The sequence below is a fragment of the Mustela lutreola genome, chromosome 6, assembly GCF_030435805.1.
Source record: "Mustela lutreola isolate mMusLut2 chromosome 6, mMusLut2.pri, whole genome shotgun sequence".
Classification (NCBI taxonomy): Eukaryota; Metazoa; Chordata; class Mammalia; order Carnivora; family Mustelidae; genus Mustela; species Mustela lutreola.
Window position 1 is genome coordinate 103478884 of NC_081295.1, and position 22746 is coordinate 103501629.

Genomic DNA, 22746 nt, shown 5'->3' on the forward strand with positions numbered 1-22746 from the left:
AGGTAGGCACTTTCGATGGAGTTTCTATTGACTAAATCAAAAATTTTTTTAAAAAAGAAAACCAAACCAAACCAGGGGGAGCAGGGGGCTCCTGACTGGCTCAGTTCATAAAGAATGCAACTCTTTGATCTTTCAGTCATGAATTCAAACCCCTTGTTAGGCATGGATCCTACTTAATTAAAAAAAAATTAAAAATAAAAACAAAAGAAGATGACTAAATCAGTAGTTGTCCTGCTTTATAATGCATCTATCAGTAGCACTCAGAGGGCTTGCTAAAATACAGACTGCTGGACTTGGCTTCCAGAATTTCTGATTCAGTTAATCAGAACAAAGAACAAGCTCCCAGGTGATTCTGATGCTGGCAGATCAGGAACCAAACTTTGAGAACCACTAGACCAGGCTATTTATAAACCTGTAAGAGTAAAGGTAACTTGTAATAAAGCAAATGATTCTTGTCCTTAGCAATGCAAATGAATTTTGTCCATTGATCCAATTGATTTCCACCCAGCAAAAATGACAACCCCGATATTACATATTATTCATCCATAAGATATTAACAAGTTTTGCCTCTATTAGCAAATTCGCTTTGGCATTCCTGACTATATATCTCCTTCAGACTCTGCTTTGAATTGATCTTATCATCTGACAGGCTACCCAGTAATTAATGAATTGAATAAAATCCTTAATATATGCTCAACTTATATTTATAGACGGTCCTGTTTTTTAATTTTTTAATTATATTTAAATACATATTTCGGAGTGTCTGGGTGGCTCAGTGGGTTAAAGTCTCTGCTTTCAGCTCAGGTCATGATCCCAAAGTCCTGGGATCAAGCCCCAAATCGGGCTCTCTGCTCAGTGGGGAGCCTGCTTCCTCCTCTCTCTCTGCCTGTCCCTAAGCCTACTTGTGATCTCTGTCTGTCAAATAAATAAAAATAAAATCTTTTGTAAAAAAAATACATATTTCATCTTCTCTTACCCTTTTGAGGATGTTGGGAATTTTCATCTCTCCATACTGTCACTATTTCCTCTGAGTTCCTCTTATTACCCCTTTACTCTGGGATTTTTGTTTTCTCTCCTTCATGTTGGAAGCTTTCTTCAGTATCTGGTGATGTTTAGCCAGCATCCATTCACATTCAGGACTGAGATACTAAAAAGCTCACTACAAAAATTGGGAATATGACTTAGGTTTGTCCAATTAGTGGGCTTTGCCAAAGCATGACGGATGAAGTGTGTCAACTGGTGGGACCAAGCAATAAGGTAGCAGTTGACTTTTTCATATGATCCCCGCTAAAATCTGTCTTCCTCAGGGTGGTTCAATTTCCGCAGAGAAGAGTCTTCTGTTCAACTATCTGGGAAGCATAAGCCTGGATGCTGGCATTCTGGAGCTGGGGGTGTGGTAGTGGGATGAGGGTGCTGAGGTATAGATGCCTTATCAGATGTACTCACCCCCACACCTCATCGCTACCTTCTTCAATGGCTGTTATTCCTAAGTCCACAGTCTCTTTGATTTAATTTCTTCAGAAAGTATAAGTTTTTTAAAGATTTTATTTTTAAGCAATCTCTCCACCCAACGTGGGGTTCAAATTCACAAACCTGAGATAAGAGTTGCATGCTCTACCTAGCCAGGTGCCCCAGAAATTATACTTTTCATCTGTAGCAGTGAGGAAGAAGATGTCTGAATAGTTACGAAGGTGCCTAGTCAAAATGCTCCTCATGGAGCTTTTCAAACAATTCCTACTTGCAATCCTCACCTCATTTTCACCTGCAACAAAACAAGGTGATTCCTATTCCTGTCCATGAAGACTCTAGGGTGCTGGGAAGGGGGCGAAGGCTAGATTCTCTGTACATATTTTCTATTCTTAGCTAACTCATTTACCTTTCTCCATTTGCTTTCATCTTCATGTACTATGGTTCAAAGTTACAAATGTCTCTCACTTTCATCAAAGATTGACTTTGCCTTTCCATTTCTTGTTCTCCTTGTTGTTTTGGAGTGATTTGGCAAAGAGAATCAGGAACTGAAAGCTACCTACTTGCCACCTAGGTACTCTTGAGTATACTGAAATCTGGTTCCTGCCCAACATCATACATCTAAAATGTCCTCCCACTAGCACACTTAGGTCCTCTTCGTTGCTACTTAAAATTCAGAGCACAGATTCAGCCTTCATCCCTCTGTCTTCTTGTACTATTTTATATCCTTTCCACTCCTTTCTTGGAATTCAGTCTTCTCTTGGCTTCTGGGACACCATTCTCCCCTGGTTTTCCTCTCTGGTTGTATCTTCTGTTTGTTTCCTCCTGATAGCTTTCTATTCCACCATTTAGCCCTCTAACACACATACAAAATCCAACGTATCTTCCCACTCCCCCACATCACATCATATTCCTCTCATCTTGCTTTCCTCCCATTTTTGTAATACTCCAGAATCTACCTATTTTCTAAAGCTAGAAACCAACTATATACATCTATAATTGTGGAGGGTTTTTTTCCTTTTTCTTCATCCCACATAGTATTTGTTACCAAGTTATATTTATTATAATCTTTCATGGCTCTCAAATAAATTTCTCTTTGCATCACATTATTAACTATCTTAATTTAAGTCCTAATCATTTCTTACTTGGACCAAAGCATTAGTGTTTTTGACTCTAACCCTGTACTTTTCTAATTCAACTTGTACACTAGGACTAGACTAATCTTTCCAAACTGAAATCATCTTCCCAGCCCTCTATTACTCACTATCCTCAGGGGTCCCAAATACCAAGAGATAAAGGACCACATTTTTTAGCACGGCAAACAAAGCCCTTTGTGACCTTACCCATTCCCAGCCTTGAACTCTCCACCAGCTTCATCGGCAACTATTTCTACTTCCCCAGAAGGAACAAAGCTCTCTCACACTGCTCCTTCAAGACATTTTGCTCCCCTGCTTGAAGGGCCTTTCCCTATTTCTTCAACAGTCCTTCAATACTCAGCTCAGCACAGCACTTCCTCCAGCAAGCCTTCTCTGAACTTCCTATTTTGAGATAAGCGACTCTCTAATATTCTCTTAGAACACCCTCTATAACACTACATTGGAACCATCTGTTTGTCCCCTTCCACAGACTTTAAAGTCAGAGACCTTATATTATTCACCTCCATATCACCAATATCTCTAGAACCCTGTCCCATACCTAGGTTGTGTATAAGTAATAATAGTGGACAGATAAAGCATTCACTGTATGCCAAGTGCTGTTCTGAGCACCTTAAAAAGATGAATCTGCATAACGATATAATATGGTTATGACCCCCATTCACCAGTTGAGGAATCTGAGCCCCAGTGGAGCTAAATGACTTATAGGACCCAAAGGCAATATGAGGAAATACGCACTAAAACCAGAATTTACTCTCCCTAGGCAGTGTGGTTCCAAAAGGCACTCTTAGCCACTCCATCATACTGTTTATTATATTTGCGGAGAGGCTGGGTTTTTTTTTTTTTTTTAAGAAGTTATCTATTTATTTGATAGACAGTGAGAGAGGGAAAACAAGCAGGAGGAGTAGGAGAGGGAGAAGCAGGCTTCCCAGCAGAGCAGGGAGCCCGATGCGGGGCTGGATCCCAGGATCTGGGATCATGACCTGAGCCGAAGGCAGACGCTTAACAACTGAGACACCCAGGCGTCCCAAGGTTAAGTCTTAACTCAAGCAAAACTAAACTGGGCCCAACCCATTACTAAACCAGGTGTTCTTATAGCATGTGATATAAAAAGTAAATTTTCTGTCCCCATGATAAATAACTCTTAAAAGAGTAACAAGAAAAGTTGTTTTGAATTTATAAAATACAGTCTAACTTGGCAATTTGCTACAATAACTGAGCCTATGAATTCCCTTTCCTGTATTCCTTCTCAGTCTGACTTCTCACCTTACAACTGTCTCCTAGTCTATGATGGCTAAACAACAGCTACATGGGCAAAAAAAGTAGACCAGAGATTCATTATTAAAAATTTATTGTAATTCCTCAATGCCCTAGGGCTAAGGGTTAGAACACAAAGCCCAGTCTCTTTCTTCTCGGAGAGACATAATTCTTCTCATTATTAAAGTCAGAACGTGAGACAGAACTACTATGAAGAAATGACTTTGGAAAAATAATTTTAGTACGTTTCTAAGAAAGCAGTGCTAGTCTGTTTTTCAACTTATCTGGCTCCACAATTAGAGATGTTTTAAAACACCAACTAATGAAATACTCCTAAACTGCCTTATAATATAAAACACTCTCTTACTCAAAGTTATAGATACCTAGGGAAATAAAAAGAACTGTGAAAATAACTGAGAATATAAAGCAAACACTAAGTAACCGTCAAAAGTATCAGACAATGCCTAATACCCAATTTACTCATCTTCCCACCCCAGCTCCCACCTTCAAACCACAAGTTCATTTGTATATTACAAAACAAACCGTCTATTTTGTGTGTGTGTGTGTGTGTTTTTTTTTAAGATTTATTTCTTTGTCAGAGAGAGAGAGCACAAGGAGGGGGAGCGGCAGGCAGAAGGAGAAGCAGGCTCCCCACTAAGCATGGAACCCAATGTAGGACTCGATTCCAGGACCCCAGGATCATGATCTGAGCCACAGGCAGATGCTTAACCAACTGAGCTACCCAGGCGTCCCAAAAGGAACTATCTAAATTTTTAGGAGCAGGCCATGAGCCCCAGAATTCTAAAACTCTCCTACCATACTCAGTAATTTACTCCTGAAAATAGTATCACAACTCAAAAACAAATCAACAATTAGATATTGAATCCAAGTGGTTTCCATTATTGGTGAAAATCACAAATTTGTCTAATTTGTCATCAGTGAAAGAAATCAAGTCTGACTGTAGTTCACATTCATTAAACGGGAGTCTAATTGTCTGATTCACAGACACCAAAAAAAAAAAAAAAGGACCAAACAGATAGAACAAGGTGCCAAGAATCCTGGCTAGTGTGACTTCTTAGCATCTCTTCTTCGAACTCCAAAGAGCTGAATGAACACATGGCTCTGTACTTTAAAGTATATGTGCAGCCTGAATGTATAATTTTTGCCCTTCTGAACTCTTGGGACAAAGAATCATACTAAATAATGTTTAACCTTCTTGGAATGCAGGAGGAGGAGAAAAGGCTGAAATTGATATGTCACAACTGATTATAATCACAGTTCAAGGGATGTGGATCTTGATAGCTAAGAAAAAGGAGCTCATTTTCAACACTTATGCTGGCTATTTAAAAATAATTTTTCTACAGCTGCACGTTGTAAAAATTAATAGCACAAAAGCACATGTCCTGTAAGGACCCCATGGCTTCTTAAAGACCCATGTCTCGCTATCCAGTTTTTGCAAAAGTGAACAGAGTTTTGGTGGGGGTTTTGTTCTTGCATTTGGCAAAGCAGCAAAATAAATTTATTTTCAATTATCCGTGTCTATTTCTCTCTTTTTTTTTTTTTAAGATTTATTTATTTATTTACTGAGAGAGAGAGAGAGAGAGGAGAGTGGGGAGGAGAGGCAGAGGGAGAGGGAGAGATCTCAAGGAGACTCCCCACTGAACATGGAGCCCAACATGGGATTTGATCTCAAAACTCCAAGATCATGACCCAAGCCAAAACCAAGAGACAGATTCTCAAACAACTGAACCACTGAGGTGCCCCTCTCCATTGCTTGTTTCTAGTAGAGCTAATATAAAAGTAAAATTCACAGATAATTTTAAACTACACTAATAGTTTCAAGCTTTCTTAAGTAAGCTTTAAATAGAGCTAGAAATGTGTAAATCATCAGCTCACCTTTCTAAGCAAAGAAAAATGGACGTCTGAGCAGCAAAATGAAAGCAAAGAATCTACCTCAGGAAAACCATCTCCTGAATAGAGAGTCACATAATGGAATGTGATGTCAATATTAAAGATTAACTAAAATCGATTAGGTAGTTCAATAGCTTGCATTTCCACCATCATGAAAATTTCATGAGCTCTGTAAGAAGATACAAGTATAATCTGCTGGAATAAAGTAACGCTGCAGTGGAAGAATTCTATTTACAATGAAAAAAGTTTAAGACTAGGAATCCTTGAGTTTCACCAAGACAAAGTCAAGCAATGTGGCGATGTGCTGCCTTTTGGGTCCGTTTTGTTTTAATAATGGTTCCATTTTCATATCAATAAATCTACAAAGAACAAAAATAGCAATCTCAGTGAAAATCAGTTTTTAGATATTAAAATGAAAGAATATGCCTATATAATTCTTCACCTGTTTTACATCATTTGTTAAATTTTAAGTAACAGCACACTTTTTACGCCATCCACTAACATGTTATTATAAAATGTTCTCGGTAAAAAGCTGACAAATAAGCAACAGTCCTTTGTTAAAGAAATCAAAAGCATCAAAAGACAGCCATGGGAATATTGCCCCCTTGTATCTTTCTAAAACCCTACTTGATGCGTCAGTAAATATCTGAAATCTGGAAGTATTATTAACAAAGATTTAGGCTCACTCCATGAAAAACAAAAGCCAAAAGAGGGACTTAATGAAGCAAAGTACTGATGATATAAATTTCACCACAAATATGTGTTTTACTTTTTAAAATGTCTAAACCCTTTCATTATGGGACATCTCAGGCTTACACATAACAAAGTTTAAGGAACTACCATTTACACATTGCTCACCTTCATCAATTAAAAAGTCTTGGTCAGTGTCGTAGAGACTATATTCCTTCCCACATTTGCTCCTCCACCTCTTTGGATTCCCAGTGGATCCCAGAGATCTTAATATTTCATTACTAAATAATTTAGTACATCTCTCTAAAAGATATGGGCGGCTTTTAACAAAATCACAACACCATTACCAATCTCAAGCATTACTATCAATTTCCTAATATCATCAAATATCTGGTTAGTCCCACATTTTCTCAAAAATTGTTCTTTTTTGCATCCAGTCTGTTCATCCAAACAAGGACTATACATTACACTTAATCAATAGGTCTCCTCAATCTCTTTTATAATCCATAAATTACCCCCCCCCCCCGTTTTTTTGTTTCTTATAATGTGTTTGTTGAAGAAACTGGACTGTTTGTCTGAAGGTTTCCCCTAGTCTGGATTTCACTAACTGTATCTTTAGAAAATCTTTCAACATATTCCTCTGTCCTCTGTGTTTTATATAAATCTGTAATTAGAACTAGTGGTTTGATCTGATGTAGGTTCAATGTGTTTTGCAAGAATATGTCTCAAGTGTTATATATAAAGCACATAATGTGTGGCTGCCTCTCTTGTGGCGTAAGAAGTCACTGATGACCACTGACGTGGTTCATTCCTTCGCTACAGTCTGCCAAATGGTGACATTCCAATCTCATCATGCTTTCTTCCCTCAACAGCTATTCGATTACCATAAAGAATAATTTTTATAGCAAAGACAGGATAATGCTTGATTCCTTTCCCTTTGCTATTTTTTCAGAAAAGTGACTTGGCTCATTTAGCTTTCTCCAATGGGCTCTCTAATCCGGTGGTTTGTTGGTTTTTTAAAATATCATAAATTCATGGATTTTTAATATATTGATGTATGTTGATCCACTGTGATCATTATTCTTACTGATCAGGCAATAGGAACCTCTCCAAGTTTACTCCTCGTCTTTCTGACAAAACCTCAGTAATCTTTGATGCGTCCTTGCTTTCTGGTTTGACAGGATATGCCAGGTTCATTCTATATTTCTTGTTTCAAATCTGGATCAGCCATTTTTCCTAGAAGTATATGATGGCTGCTGCAGATGTCCCAACTGGATGCCCCACGCACCCCCCACCCCCCTACCCCCAGCCAGTGCACTCTCAGCAGCTGCTAGTGTTGACTGTTAATGGCTCACATCTGTCCCTTCTTCAAAAAAACTCCCCTGGGCTAAATCCAGCTTTCTCACACCCCCATCTCAGTAGCCCATGGCCAGTGATGAACTGAACTGAGGGACTAAAGGGTCGCCTCAAGTTGAGACTAACTCTAGAGTACAATTCATGCTCCAGGCTGAAACTAGTCTCTGGCCAAGCTTTGTCCTTGTTTATTAGCTTTTACCCCCTGCCTTGTCCTGCTTCCCATATTCTCTTCCTGAGAGCTCTCCTTCAAAAAATCACTTTCACAAGAATGTCCCTTCCCAGGCTCTGCTTGAAAACCCTACCAAAGACACAGCATTAGTTTATTTCCATAAGAAATGATATAAGGATACTGTAATATGGGCATTACTATTGGATTGGTCATTATTCCTAGACCTGTTTAGTGGACAGAACAAGGAAATATTTCTTTCAGTGAAAATATTCATGGGGCACCTGGGTGGCTCAGTGGGTTAAGCTTCTGCCTTCGGCCCAGGTCATGGTCTTGGGATCCTGGGATCAAATCCCGTATCAGGCTCTCTGCTCAGTGTGGAGCCTGCTTTCCCCTCTCTCTGCCTGCCTCTCTGCCTATTGTGATCTCTCTGTGTGTGTCAAATAAATAAATAAAATCTTTAAAAAAAAAAAAAAAAAGAAAGAAAGAAAACATTCTTTATGAGTTACAACTGATATCCCTTTTTTTAAGATTTTATTTATTTATTTAACAGAGAGTGAAACAATGAGAGAGGGAACACAAGCAGGGGGAGTCATGCCCACACTGTGCACACAAGGACATGTCCTCCCGTTAACAATTAAGTCCTTTTCTTGGCATTTGCTACTTGTAAGTACCTCTTACTTACCTTGTGCCTCTCATGCTTCATAATAGTTTCATTTAAAATAAGCTAAATAGGGGCACCTGGGTCGCTCAGTAGGTTAAGCGTCCAACTCTTGGTTTCCGCTCAAGTTGTAATCTCAGGGTCCTGAGATAGAGTCCTGCGTCGGGCTCCATGATCTGAGGGGGAGTCTGCTGGAGAGTCTCTCTTACTCACCTTCTCCCTTTGCCCCTTCCCCCTCCTCTCTCTCAAACAAATAAATAAATCTTTAAAAAATAAATAAAATAAGATAAGCTCAATGTATATCTCCTCTGATGTTTTTATCATTGGAGCCCTTATTCCATTCACCTTTATTGTTGTTCTTCTGTCTCTTTGCCTACAGTTGTTGTTTCAACTCAATTTCTTTTTAATTGTGGTAAAATACGGAAAACACAAAATGTATTATCTTAACCCTTTCTTAGCGGACATTTAGTAGTTGTAAGTACCTTCACACTGTTGTATGACCATCACCATCATCTACCTCCAAAATTCTTTTCATCTTGCAAAACTAAATCTCTGTTCTGATTTAACAACTCCCCATTCTCTCTTCCCATCAGCCCCTAGCAACCACCATTCTACTTTCTGTCATTATGATTGTGCTATTCTAGGTATTTTGTAGAAGTAGAATCATGCGGGATGGATTCTTTATTTTTTTTTTTATTTTTTTAAGATTTTATTTATTTATTTGACAGAGAGAGAGAGAAAGATCACAAGTAGGCGGAGAGGCAGGCAGTGAGAGAGGAGGAAGCAAGTTCCCTGCGAGCAGAGAGCCGGAAGCGGAACTCGATCCCAGGACCCTGAGACCATGGCCTGAGCTGAAGGCAGAGGCTTAACCCACTGAGCCACCCAGGCGCCCGGGATGGATTCTTTATTTGTGACTGGCTTTTTTCACTTAGTATGATGCCCAAAAGCTTCATCTATATTGTAACATGTGTCAGAATTTCCTTCCTTTTGAAGGCTGAGTGATATTCCATTGTACGGTTCACCCTTGAACAACACAGCAGTTAGCAGCACTGTCCTCCCATGCAGTCGGCATCCATGCATAACCCTGACTCCCCAAAAACTCAACTGCTAATAGCCTACTGTTGACTGGAAGTCTTACTAATAATAAACAATTGATTAGCATATATTTTGTATGTTATATCTATTATATGTTGTATTCTTACAATAATACCTAATTTTTCTTAATTTTTTTCAGTATTTCTAAGCTACAAGTTTGTCCACAAATTTTTTCAAATCATTGCAAATCTCCAAAAAAATGTTCCACTATATTTATAGAAAAAAAATCCACATATAAGTGGACCTGTGCAGTTCAAGCCCATGTATATATCAAATTTTGTTTATTTTTTCATCTGTCAATGAACACTTGGGTTGCTTCTACCTTTTGACTAGTATAAATAATGAACACGGGAGTACACATATCTCTTTGAGACCCTGCTTTAATTCTTTTGGCTGTATATCCAAAAGTAGGATTGCCGGATCCTATGGTAATTCTATTTTAAATTTTTTGAGGAACTGCCATACTATTTTCCTCAGAAGCTGCACCATTCTACATTCTCAGTAACAATGCACAATAATATTTCAACCTAATTTTAACACCAGATTAAATCAGATATCTAATCTTCCTTTATCATAGTGATGCTGAGCGGCACATAGTGGGAATCGATGCTAGTAAGTCAGTGATGTTTCCCAGCATCAGAGTCAATTACTTATTTGACCATTTGATCAGTGAGCAGGATGTGTGCAGGCTGTGGCATAAGCCAGGTGGTCTTAGACCAAAGCAGACTCGCCAATACACTGGTACCCTAGGGCGGCCAGTATAGACAATGCACACTGAAGAGGCTCACGAAGGTATACAACTAATACTCCCTGGGAATGAATCAGGTTGGGAAGATGAATAATTCCTACCGTCTACTGGAATCTATATTCTTGTCCCTGAAATTTCTCACTGAATTCCCCAAATGTTATCTGAGTTTGAGCTCATCCAAGAGATTACAGGGATAAGGGATGTCTGTCTCAATCTAGACCGATGACCTGGGGTCAGTCTCTTGCTCCCTGTGAGACTCAGCTTTGTCAGATTGGGGTAACAATGTATGCCCTACCCAGTGCACAAGTTGGTTGTGCAGATTCAATGAGATAATGAATACGAACATGCTTTTAAAAAATAGGAAGTATTATTTAACTACAAAATGCCACCACAAAGCAATACTGTTCCTGAAATACTACTGTCATTTCCAGAACTGACCTCTCCTCTCCAGAGACACAAACTAAGCTCCCTTTGGATATGTTCAATTTCCAGAGTTTGATTTTCTTGAACCATACTCATCACCTGACAATCAGGGGGCAGTGGGAAAAGGGAGGAACTACTGAAAGAAATCAGATCCTTACACTCACCAGGAGGTGGTTTGGGGAGTGCAACGAACGTGATATGTAGAAAGGTTGAGAAATAGATCTAGGAGAAAAGGTCCAGAGAGATGGAACCATGAGCCCAGAAAACAACTTTTTTTTTTCTTTTATTTATTTTCAGCATAACAGTATTCATTATTTTTGCACCACACCCAGTGCTCCATGCAATCCGTGCCCTCTCTAATACCTACCACCTGGTCCCCCAACCTCCCACCTCCCCACCCCTTCAAAACCCTCAGATTGTTTTTCAGAGTCCATAGTCTCTCATGGTTCACCTCCCCTTCCAATTTCCCCCAACTCCCTTCTCCTCTCTAACTCCCCATGTCCTCCATGCTATTTGTTATGTTCCACAAATAAGTGAAAACAACTTTTTTTATTCCAAGTACAATTAACTTGCTACTTTGGAGGTACCTAACAATGGGTGATCTTATCACTCAAAGGCCTGGAGCAAAGGAGAATCTTGCTTTAGGAGGACCTCTGAATCAGATAAGCTCTAAGATCCCCTCAAACTTGATCATTTTCATTTCTCAAGGACTGAAAGGAACACAGCAGCAGGTGGGCGAAGCTAGACCCTCTTCACAGAGGATACAACAGAGAAGGGTCTTCTATTGTAACCCATGGTATTGAGGACAAAGATCAAGGAGTCACTTCAGACAAAGACGGCTGTTAAATGCCAAACAGATTTCCAAAGGAAGCTACCAGTGTGTCCTACTTTAAAATAAAGGAATTTATACCCACCCACATTTCCCTCACCATTTAAAGACCACTGTTGAAAGGGCTTTCTTTTCAGTCCTTTGATCCAAGGTTGTTCATGAAAACTTTGGAGGGATAAATGGCTATCTAACAGAGTCTCTCTAAGGCTTGAGTTTTCTTCAAGCTTCCTTTGCTTGGAGCTGAGAGAATTAAAAGTTTTTAAGACAATAGGTAACCTGGAGTACAAGAAAGACTTAAAAGGAATGGCAACAGGTCTTGCTATAGTGCTATAGTCGAAATGCTGACACAGGAAGTTAGAAAGATGGGCTTCTTTTTCTCCAAGCAAAGGGCAAGAATCCTTTCACCAAATTAATCTTGGTTCCATGAACTGTTTGCAAAATTAAATTCTGCCTGTATTAGCACTACTCTTTTAACGCAGTCCACCTACCTTGCGTGCTGTGCACCAATATTCTTATTCCTAATGTTCGCAAATTTATAGTAAGCGAAATCTTTTGTAAGATTATGTGAGGGAGGCAAAGCAATGCATAGCAGACTCGGTAAGTTGCAGGGGTATAATTCAATAAATCCTTCTGAGGCAGTTAGTAAAAGAAATCTGACTTTATTAATTCAGTTCACTCTCTAGAATTCCAAAGAGAAAAAGAAAACAAACATTTCCTTTAGAAGCTTTGTATTTGCTGATTAATTAAGCCAGAGTAAGGCTGTACAGTCAAGCCTTCAACAGAAAAGGAAGTGTCCTAAGGTTATGCAAATAAAGCTGCCTGGTCCTACATATTTCAAAAGGAAAGGGAACACCATTTAATAATCTAAGCAGGAAAGGAACAGAGACACATCCTAGTATATTTCCAATGAGATCAAGGATATATAGTTAGCTTTTCCACACGGCAGCAAGTTCCCAACTACAAAGATGACCTGAAATCCTGCTAATACTAATTAAAAAAAAAAAAAGAAAGAAAACTATGCAATGTTCCAAAATATCCTGCAGCCTTACAATGAGCCAAGTTGCAATCCGAAAAGCAGATAATTATGGACATTGGGGAGGGTGTGTGCTATGGTGAGTGCTGTGAAGTGTGTAAACCTGGCAATTCACAGACCTGTACCCCTGGGGCTAATAATACATGATATGTTAATTTAAAAATTTAAAAAATTTTTAAAAAGAAAAGCAGATATATTCCCCAAGACTGGAAACCAAAATTGAGCAGCATAAGACAAAGAAGGGTGAGGTCAAGGAATCGGTGTAGTAGGAGAAGGTGCAGGAAAGAGTAAGGAGTGGGTTTGGGAAATCCTTTTCTGCTACTTTCTGTAGTTTCTGAGTTTGCCTTTTCTTGGTCTAAGATGAATACCCTTAAATGAAATTTAAGGGCCCTAAACCCATCTCTCAAGGCATCTGTATTTCGTGTGTGTGTGTGTGTTTATGTAGGGTTTATTTTTCTCTGTCACTGACAACACCACATGCATTCAGATGTGTGCACTTTTTATTCTCATATCCCTACCCCTGGCAACCACCAAATCTGTTCTCTCCATCTGTATTTCTAAGGGAAGAGTTGGAATTATAAGGGAGCTTTATTTTTTCTTTCCAACCTCCCAGTATTGGAGGACCCCAAGGCTTGGTCCTCAAGTCTCCTCTCTATTAACATTCGCTTCCTGAATCATTCCTTTCAGTCTCATGAACTTGGTAACATTTCTGTACTAATGACCACCAATCCAGACTCATGTTCTCCAAGAAATTGAGACATTAGGATATCTAACAGTTCTTTCTTTAAAAAAAAAAAAAAAAGATTTATTTATTTATGTGTGTGAGAGAGAAAGAGAGCGCATATGCATGTCTGCTTGCACAGATGAGTGGGGAAAGGGACAGGCGTAAGAATCTTCATGCAGACTCCACCTCCCATACCCGGAGTAGGAGCCTGATGCAGGGCTTACTCTCATGACCCAGAAGATCATGACCCATGACTTCACCTACCTAAGACAAAACCAAGAGTCAGATGCTTCACAGACAAGCCACTCAGGCACCCCTCTAACAGATAATTCTAACGTAATATATCCAAATTGGAAAATTGATTTCCATCCTCAACCCAGATCTGCTTCTTCCTCAGCGTTCGCCATTTCAGAAAGCAGGACTACCAATTATCTGTGCTAAACCAGGGGCCAACTCCTGAGTCAAAATTATCAGGCTCAGTAATCCAATTAATAGGGGTGGTGGCTTCGGGGGCTAAAGTTTTGCCTGCAGGGGGAGCGAGCTACAGCTTGGGCTGTGACCTGGGAGCACCAGCAATTTTTAATCAGATATTCTTGCACGTCCATGAGAAAGTCTCGGGAATTCTAAGTCACAAGGGAAGGTAGGGTATAAAAAACTGGGATTAGTGAAATGTAACAGGAATGGACTCAGCATGCCTGATTATTTGCAAGTGCTCTAAAATTTTAATTTCCCCTCATCCCACTCCCGACACAAACATAAATACCTGCTGGGGCTTAGTGTTGGTATACAGGTTAACAGGTTGGTTAACAGGTTCATGTGGGAGGGCAAGAGATAGAAAGGCTCTTACCACTCCCTACCACGAAGAGAGGGTCAGTAAAATGCATGGCAAAAATGAAGTTTGAAGCTTATCTAAGGTTTTCTTTTTTTTTTTTTAAGATTTTATTTATTTATTTGACAGACCAGAGATCACAAGTAGGCAGAGAGGCAGGCAGAGAGAGAGAGGAGGAAGCAGGCTCCCCGCTGAGCAGAAAGCCCGATGTGGGTCTCTATCCCAGGACCTGGGATCATGACCTGAACTGAAGGCAGAGGCTTTAACTCACTGAGCCACCCAGGCACCCCTTACCTATGGTTTTCAATACCATTTCTACCATCTATGCAGGCAGGAAAACTTGAGACTCAACATGATTAAAATGCATTAGGAGAGTTCATTAAGATAAACATCTAGCACTAAAAATATGATCATGTGAACTTCTCCATTCTCAAACTGCTCCAGTCAAGGTGCTTGGATTTAAATCTTAGTGCTGTTATCTACCAGCTGCATGACAAGCTTCCCCTTCCAGAAAGTAAGCACCTACCCCAGAGAAGCACTGGGGAGATGAAATGAGAAAAAACAGGGAAACACCGGAGAACAATGCCCACATGTTGCCCACATGGTAAGCAGGCAGTAAACGTGAGAGATCTTGTTTATTATGTGTATTGTGATGATGAGAAGGCTTAAAAACTCTAGGATTCTGGTACTCACCCAAAAAAGGCTTTGTACTGTCAAAATACTAAAGAACAAATGGAGATCGGGAACTAAGTATCTTTTCTGCTCCAAGGTGGTGGAAAATTCCTTAAGTGTTCCAGTGACATGTCATAACAAAAGTCCCAAGGCAAATTTACTAAGAGAAAAATCAGGATTATTTTTTTTAGCTAACTCACCTTCAGAAACATTCCAAAGGAGTGAAATAAAATGCACATACATTATTAAGTTTATATTAGTGATCTCTATTATGAATGCATCTAGGCACATTTGAGTATAAATTATGGATTGAGAAAAAGTACACAGGTTAGAGCAGCCCAAGATCCTGAGGTATAATGCCTTCCATGTGGCCCGTGGCCTGCTTCATCAAGAGGCCAGTCCTACAGAAAGCTCACTGAAACAGTGCTTTCACAGCTTCTGACCCCTGTCCTTCATGGCTACATCCTAGTTCATTCTTTCTCAGTCTCGGGCCTGTTTATTATTCAGATTGAGATTTGAAATGTCTGGACGGGTGCCTGGGTCGCTCAGTCGGTTAAGCCTCTGACTGCTGACTTCAGCTGTGGTCATGATCTCAGGGTCATGGGATCAAGCCCCGTATCCAACTCTGTGCTCAGTGCCGAGTCTGCTTGTCTCTCTCCTCTCTCTCTCTTTTTCTCGCAAATAAATGAATAAAATCTTCAAAAAAAAAAAAAAAATGTCTGGAGCGCTTCATATAAAGTCATTCAAATAATCCTGAATCACCATAGCTGATTTAGTTTTATTGCATCTCCAAGACACCATCAGAGTTGACCTCATGGCAACCCGTGGTAACACTGATCTTCTCCAAAGGTATATGTCAGGAAAGGCACAGGCTTCAGGTATGTGTCTTCTGGACTTGGTGAGGCACTACCAACAGCACCTAACCAATTACAGAAGAGGAAGGCACAAGGCCTGGACTCAAGTCCACATATGGCATAAACACAGGAATGTGTCAGCAGAGGCCATAAGATTCCAGGAGGCTGAAAGGGAATCATGTGAGATAAGGTACCAATAGCTTCCTCACCAACTCTGACAATTTCCAGTCTCCCAACAACCCTAACAGATGCAGACAGATGGAGGAGGTGAGCTTTACCTGCCCCAAAGAACACTCTCCAGATTTTTTGCCCTAAGCAACAGAGTAGCCTCCCCTGCCAATTCCTGCCTCTACTCTCTCCCTTCTAATTCCTTCTCAAGAAGTCAGAGCAAAGGTCATCTTTGATTCCTCAGAAGCAGTGATCATGAGAGGACAGCACGTCTTAGGGTCAAGTTCCAGCCCTAATTACCTCCCACCCACATTCCTGCCCTAGTTATTACCCGACCGCTGTCCGGCTCCTCCCTGACTCGTCCTGCTCACGTTTAAGCTTCCTAAAATTGTGCTTTGATCATGCTCTTCTAGAACTCCACGATGCACAGACAATGAAGTTCAAACACAGGGGTTGCCCAGAATGTATTTTGCCCCAATCTCTTTTTCCAGCTCCTGTACTTCTCTCTCATGGAAATCCCCACATCCAATCAAGTGATTCTCAGTACTTCTGTTTATTCCACTTGCCATACCTAACTTCTGCTGCCTATTGCATTCCTGCCAGCCTTTTATTTTATTTTTTTAAGATTTTAAAAATTATCCACTTGAGACAAAGAGAGACAGAGCATGAGCAGGGGGAAAGGCAGAGGGAGAAGCAGACACCCCGCTGAGCAGGGAGCACAGCGCCCAACGCAGGGCTCTATCCCAGGACCCTGATATCATGACCTAAGCAGATAGAAGATGCTTAACTGACTAAGCCACCCAGATGCCACATTCTGGCCAGAATTTTAAAGACCAACCCAAACCCATCTTTTCTGTGAAGGAGTTACCCCCCCCCCATCCACCCTATGGGGATTCAGGGAGGGAGGTGCAGGGAGAAAGGGTAACCCTCTCTGTTCTCTAAATCCCTATAGTGCAGAAGCTATATGTCATCTGTAAATATCATTCATTCTTTTACTCAATAAAATACATTCAGAGGTCATGGGCCAGGAGCTACCAGTTGATAGAGCCCCCAAATAAGTCAAGGTACAGGAAGGAAAGGAAAGGAAGAGAAGGAATTACCACTTATTGTTGGTTCTAAGCAGATGACTGTCCCATCTATTTCCATGTCAGCTTAATTCACCCTCCCAGCTCCACAGCTAGCTACTGTTATTGTCACTCTTCAGTAAGAAATTGGAGTCTCAGAGAGTTACACCATCTGGCAAAGATGACCTGGTCTGTTCTCTTTTATTTTCTACTGTCCCTATCCTCTCTCACACTCTCTGCCCCCCTCTCCCTTGCTCTGTCCTTGGGAGGCTGATCTGTGTGATGTGCACCTCCCAAGGCCCTGCCCAAGCCCAGCAGGAGCTAAGAGAGCACTCCCCTCACTTTCTTCCTGCCTCTGCAGGTTCTGGCTGTGGCCGCACTCCTCAATCACAATTCCTATGAAAGTTTCTTTCATGGCCCCAGTAGTTCTCACCAGGATCCAGTAAGACCAGCATCATCTGCTGCCTGTTCAGGCCAGGAGTGGGTAGGTGGGTAAGCTCCACCTAAAGGTTAGCGAAGCATCTTAGCCCTGTCCACACCTCTGTAAATAGTCCTTTCATTAAACTCTCCTCAGTTAAACTCTCTTAGCATGCCACCGTTTCTTGCCAGACCCACAGAGCCAAACTTGAACCCATGCCCATTTTCTTACAGAGCCTGATTTTTTTCACTTGGATAACTGCTATATAGGAGATCTGTACAAAGTACTGAAGATCAAACCAAAAAAGGTATCTCACTATGATAGGACAGACCAGACAAGACTTTTCTGAACAAGCTGCTGATCATGAGTCACTCTTAAGAAGTCAGTTGTAATTCACCAGGCAGACAAAGAGAGAAGTTAGGCTGGGGCACCTGGGTAGCTCAGTGGATTAAGCCTCTGCCTTCAGCTCAGGTCATGGTCTCAGGATCCTGGGATCAAGCTCCGCATCTGGCTTTCTGCTCAGCAGGGAACCTGCTTCCCCTGCCCCCTGCCTGCCTCTCTGCCCACTTGTGATCTCTGCCTGTCGAATATAAAAATCTTAAAAAAAAAAAAAAAAAAAAAAGGAGAGAGAAGCTAGGCATTCAAAGACAAACTGGATACCAATTTCAAAGTCAAACAGGAATACATCTTATTACCCAACATGCTCACATACAGTGCTCACAAGAGAGTAATGGTGGTTGATGGTTTCTAAAGTGTGATGATAACCACTTATCCAACCTGAACCCCATGGAGATTAGAAGCAGCAAAGAGTTAGCTAACTTCTGAGCGAGAAAACCAACGTGCCTATTCACCCTACCCTCAGCGGATCCCCACCCCAGAAGGTAAAGCCAACTCTTCAGCATAACATACAATCCCTTGGTGATCTAGCCCTGCCTGACCCAGCTGGCCTCATCTACCAGCACCACCTCCAGTTCTTGCTGAGTACGCCAGACCTTCCACATCTCTGTACTCTTGTACAGGATCCTCTCATCAGAGATCCCTACCTCCACTTTCCACCTGATATACTCATCTTTCAGGACTCATCCTTGGCGTCTGCTGTTCCTCCACAGTGCTTCCCCGGCACCTTGTTCAGAACTGTATAATAGCATTTTCAGAACACAGACATGCATCTCATGTACTTCTTTGCATGTCGGTCCATGGACTCAGCTGTCCGAGAGGCCATGTACTACAGGAAGGTAGCAGAATGGACAGCCAAGAAGCTAGAAGCAAGCTGCTTAGATCCAAACCCTAGAGTGTGCCTCTAACAGCTAGGTAAACCTAGGACTGCTATTTATACTCTCTGAGCCACTGTTTCATCATTCAAAAAATGGGAATAATACCATTTACCTCATAGGGTTATTAAGGGGGTCCTGTTATACAGTGAGCTCTTAAGAATCATCAGTTATGAATATGCATCTGTGTATCCCTTATTTCCTATATAAAAAAGCTTATTATGTTTGTTGAATGAATAACTTTTCCTACCACTTCATAGTAGATACCACATAGATACCAAATTCTACATAGCTTGTTTCCTTAAATCGTGAAAAGAAGACTCTGATCTTGAAATATGAGTTTATTTTACAATTGGTCAAAAACATGTAGGACCTTTCCTGTAAGGGAATTTAGCTTCTTGCCATTGTCTCTGGCCAGTGCACCAAGTTAGACGTTCTCCACTGTGCCTGGGACACAGTTACTTCCACAAAAGGGCAGTTCTGTTATAATAATTTACAAAAACCTATTATCAATCCAAATAATGATGGTTCCCCTAGGTTAGCATGAGAAATGCTCCCCACAACAGAGCAATGAACCACAGGGAAACCTCATTTTAATGCTAAATCAATGTAACATTATTGCAGTTACGAAATGCTTTTGAGAATGTTTTACAGTGGCATTTTCTAAGCCCCAAATCCTTAACCATCACAACCTTGCATAAGAAGTCCATGGGGGAGGACCCGAACCGAGAAAAAATATCAGAGCACGTAGAACAATGTGGTCAGGCGGTAGAGACCGGTGAGCCCAACTTTCCCAGGTAAGCAGCACTGCAGCCCACAGCAACACCTAGCACTTGGGCAGAAAAGGACAACACTGCTTGCTGCCCTGGTCCAGAACAAAGGCCACAGCCGAGAAGGCTAGCACCCTTGTCACCCTGGCGGGCTATAGACCACAGCACTGGCCTAGGCGGTCCGAGAGCCACATCCCAGCAGGGCTCAGCTACTGGCCCAGACCCCAGCCTTACCCTTCCCTCCTCTGCTTCTCTTCTGTCTTGTTCACCCTCTTGACCAACTCCGATCTCACCATTCTGGCCCCTCGGCTTGTGGACTCTGCAGCCCCTGCTCTAATCCTCGACCCTGCCTCTAATGGGGCTCAGAATTCACCCGTTTTTAAATCACCCCGTCTGCAGCGACCAGCTCTAGCCTCTTGGACAACTCTGGCCCGGCACTTTCTATGGAATCACACTCCTTCCTGGGATGTGTATGGGTTCAGGGCACTGAACAACCTGACGATCTCATCTGACAATTTTCTAAAACGAAATGAACTACGCCATGGATTTAACATTCTTATAAAAGTTCTCTACTCACAGGCCTTCTGGTTGAGGCACCTTGGACGGAGTGATAGAATTCTGGCTGGACTCGGCTGTTTTTCTTGATTCTTCGTTTCCTCACGGAAATCTCTTGCTCACTCTGGTGGTGAACCTCCACCACAGGCTTGGCTTCTTCCAGGCGAGCAGCTGCAGCCGCTGCAGCCCGTCTTCTGAGATGCCGAGGGCTCGCTCTGAATCCCTGTAGTGGAAAACAAACCCACACAAATCCAGATTTGTATTGAGTTCATTTCTGGAGAGTCTGCGGCGCTAATTCTACAAAGAGCTCTAAAAGTCACAGAGCTCAGTGAGATCATTTACATTCCTGAAGGGAGCATGGATGTAGAAGGAGGCTCAACATTAAAAAATGCTTTAAATTCAATGACAATATTTAAAAAAAATAAAAATAAAAACAGCAGGTGAGCACATTGCTTTACTTATGTGTATATACATCAGACCGCATGTGAAGAAGGGTATTTCCACTTAGGCATGAGGCATGGTAGAGGAGCAGGGCTGAATACTGTGACGTGGCAAAGTGTCACTCTATGTTCCTGAGAACAGACTCTGAAGGCAGGAAAGCAGGAAGGTAAAGCAACATTATAAAACACCAAAAGTGAAGATTCAAAACTAAACGGAGGCAATGCCATAAAGAGAAGAGTACAAGTTCAGTTAAACCATATTACACAGAGTGCCTGGGTGGCTCAGGGGGTTAAGCATCTGCCTTCGGCTCAGGTCATTATCCCAGTGTCCTGGGATCAAGCCCCACACTGCTCTCTGCTCAGCCTGCTTCTCCCTCTCCCTGTGCCCCTCCCCCTGCTGGTGCTCTCTCTCTCTGTGCCAAATAAATAAAATCTTTAAATAAGTAAGCCATATTACGCATTTGGGAATATATGATTTTGGAAAATCTCGAAGAATTACATAAAATAGTCTCCGCCCTCAGGTAGCTTACAATTCCTCAAAGAGCAGCAATTCTTGTATACACTGGCCTGTCTGATTAAGAGTTAAGGTGGGCAGTTGAGGACACAGTGCCGGCAGAACTCAGAGAGGGAATCAATGAATGAAACCGAAAATAGTCTATATTTGGCTTCGATATGTGGGTGGCATTTGAAAAATGAATAGACTTTATATTCCAGTCAAGGGAAACAACAGAAGGAATGAATGAATAAGTAAAATAATGGACGGGGGATAATATATTTATGCAGCAATTATTTCATGACATACTAGGATAAACATATAAGCTATGTATGAGGTACAGTGGGAAATTAGACGATATAGGGTGTTAAAGGCTCCAAGGGGGGCTTCAGTGTGGTTGTGGGTCTTCTGACCTTCTTTTTCAAAGTAGATTCCACGCCCAGGATGGATCCTAAAGTGGGGCTTGAACTCATGACCTTGAGATCAAGACCTGAGCTGAGATCAAGAGTCAGATGCTTAACCAACTGAGCCACCCACTGGCCCCAGGGGTCTTCAGACTTTTTTTTTAAATAGAATTTATTTTTTTAAGATTTTTATTTATTTATTTGACAGACAGAAATCACAAGTAGGCAGAGAGGCAGGCAGAGAGAGAGGAAGAAGCAGGCTCTCTGCTGAACAGAGAGCCCGATGCGGGGGCTCAATCCCAGGACCCTTGGGATTACGACCCAAGCCAAAGGCAGAGGTTTAACCCACTGAGCCACCCAGGTGCCCTGGTCTTCAGACTTTTAAAAGATGTCTGAAAAAACTTTTAGACTGCGTAAAAGCATAAAAAATTAAGAGAAAGAATTTCAGGGAGAGAAGCAGTATGAGATACTGAGAGAGTAATGTGCACACGGGAATTCCCAGCGAGGGACATGGAAGAAGGTCTGGAGTCTGATAATGGAGACCCCAAATACCAGGCCTAAGGACAAGAAGGAGGAGAAAAAAGACAAAAGTAGGGTGTGACCCACAGAGTCAAAATAGCACTGAGGTCAACAGAAATCAATAAGGAGGAAATGCAAATGGACGAGGCAAAACTGAGGTCACTCTTCGGTGCTTTTCTCTCATCCCCAAACACACGGGCCTGTTCCCATCCCTCCTCTGTGTGCAAGCTCAGCTGGAACCTCTTCACCCAGAATAGTCTCAGAACATCCCCACCATTCCCACATAATCAAGAGATACTCCAGCAGCTGCCGGAGAAGAGGATTAGGAAGAGGGAGCTGGGCCAATCCCTAAAATGCTTTCTAAGTGGAGTTAGGACCAAACCATGAGAACCAACGCCACGTGGGGCTGCCTTTTAAACACGGGCATTCCTGGACACCCTTCCCGAACACAGACGCAGCGCACACTCTCTCTCTACTCTGCTTCCTTCTGAATTAGACTCTCTAGCTGCGAGGCCAAGAGGGTTCGTTTTTGGCTTGGGTTTAGGGATTTGGCGGGGGCGGGGGGGGGGGGTCGTTCTCCTTTTTCCTTCTTATTATTTATTTATTCGTTTACTTTAAAGTTTTGTTTTGTTTTGTTTTGTTTTTTTAATTTAGAAACAGTGCATGAGCGGAAGCGGCGGAGGGAGGAGGATAGGGTGGGAATCTCAAGCGGAGGCTCCACGTTCAAGCTCACAACCCCGAGATTATGACCTGAGCTGAAACCAAGAGTCCGACG

The 22746-nt window shown here is 41.6% G+C and overlaps 1 protein-coding gene across 14 annotated transcripts in view; it reads right to left on the reverse strand.

Annotated features, from left to right (window-relative positions):
* DST (dystonin) overlaps positions 1–22746 on the reverse strand; it is a 469784-nt gene that overhangs the window by 394991 nt on the left and 52047 nt on the right. For all 14 annotated transcript variants that reach the window (XM_059178308.1, XM_059178298.1, XM_059178319.1 and 11 more), the window contains exon 3: positions 20138–20338. In XM_059178308.1, coding sequence (XP_059034291.1) covers positions 20138–20338 — 201 coding nt within the window. The remainder of the gene's footprint in view (positions 1–20137; positions 20339–22746) is intronic.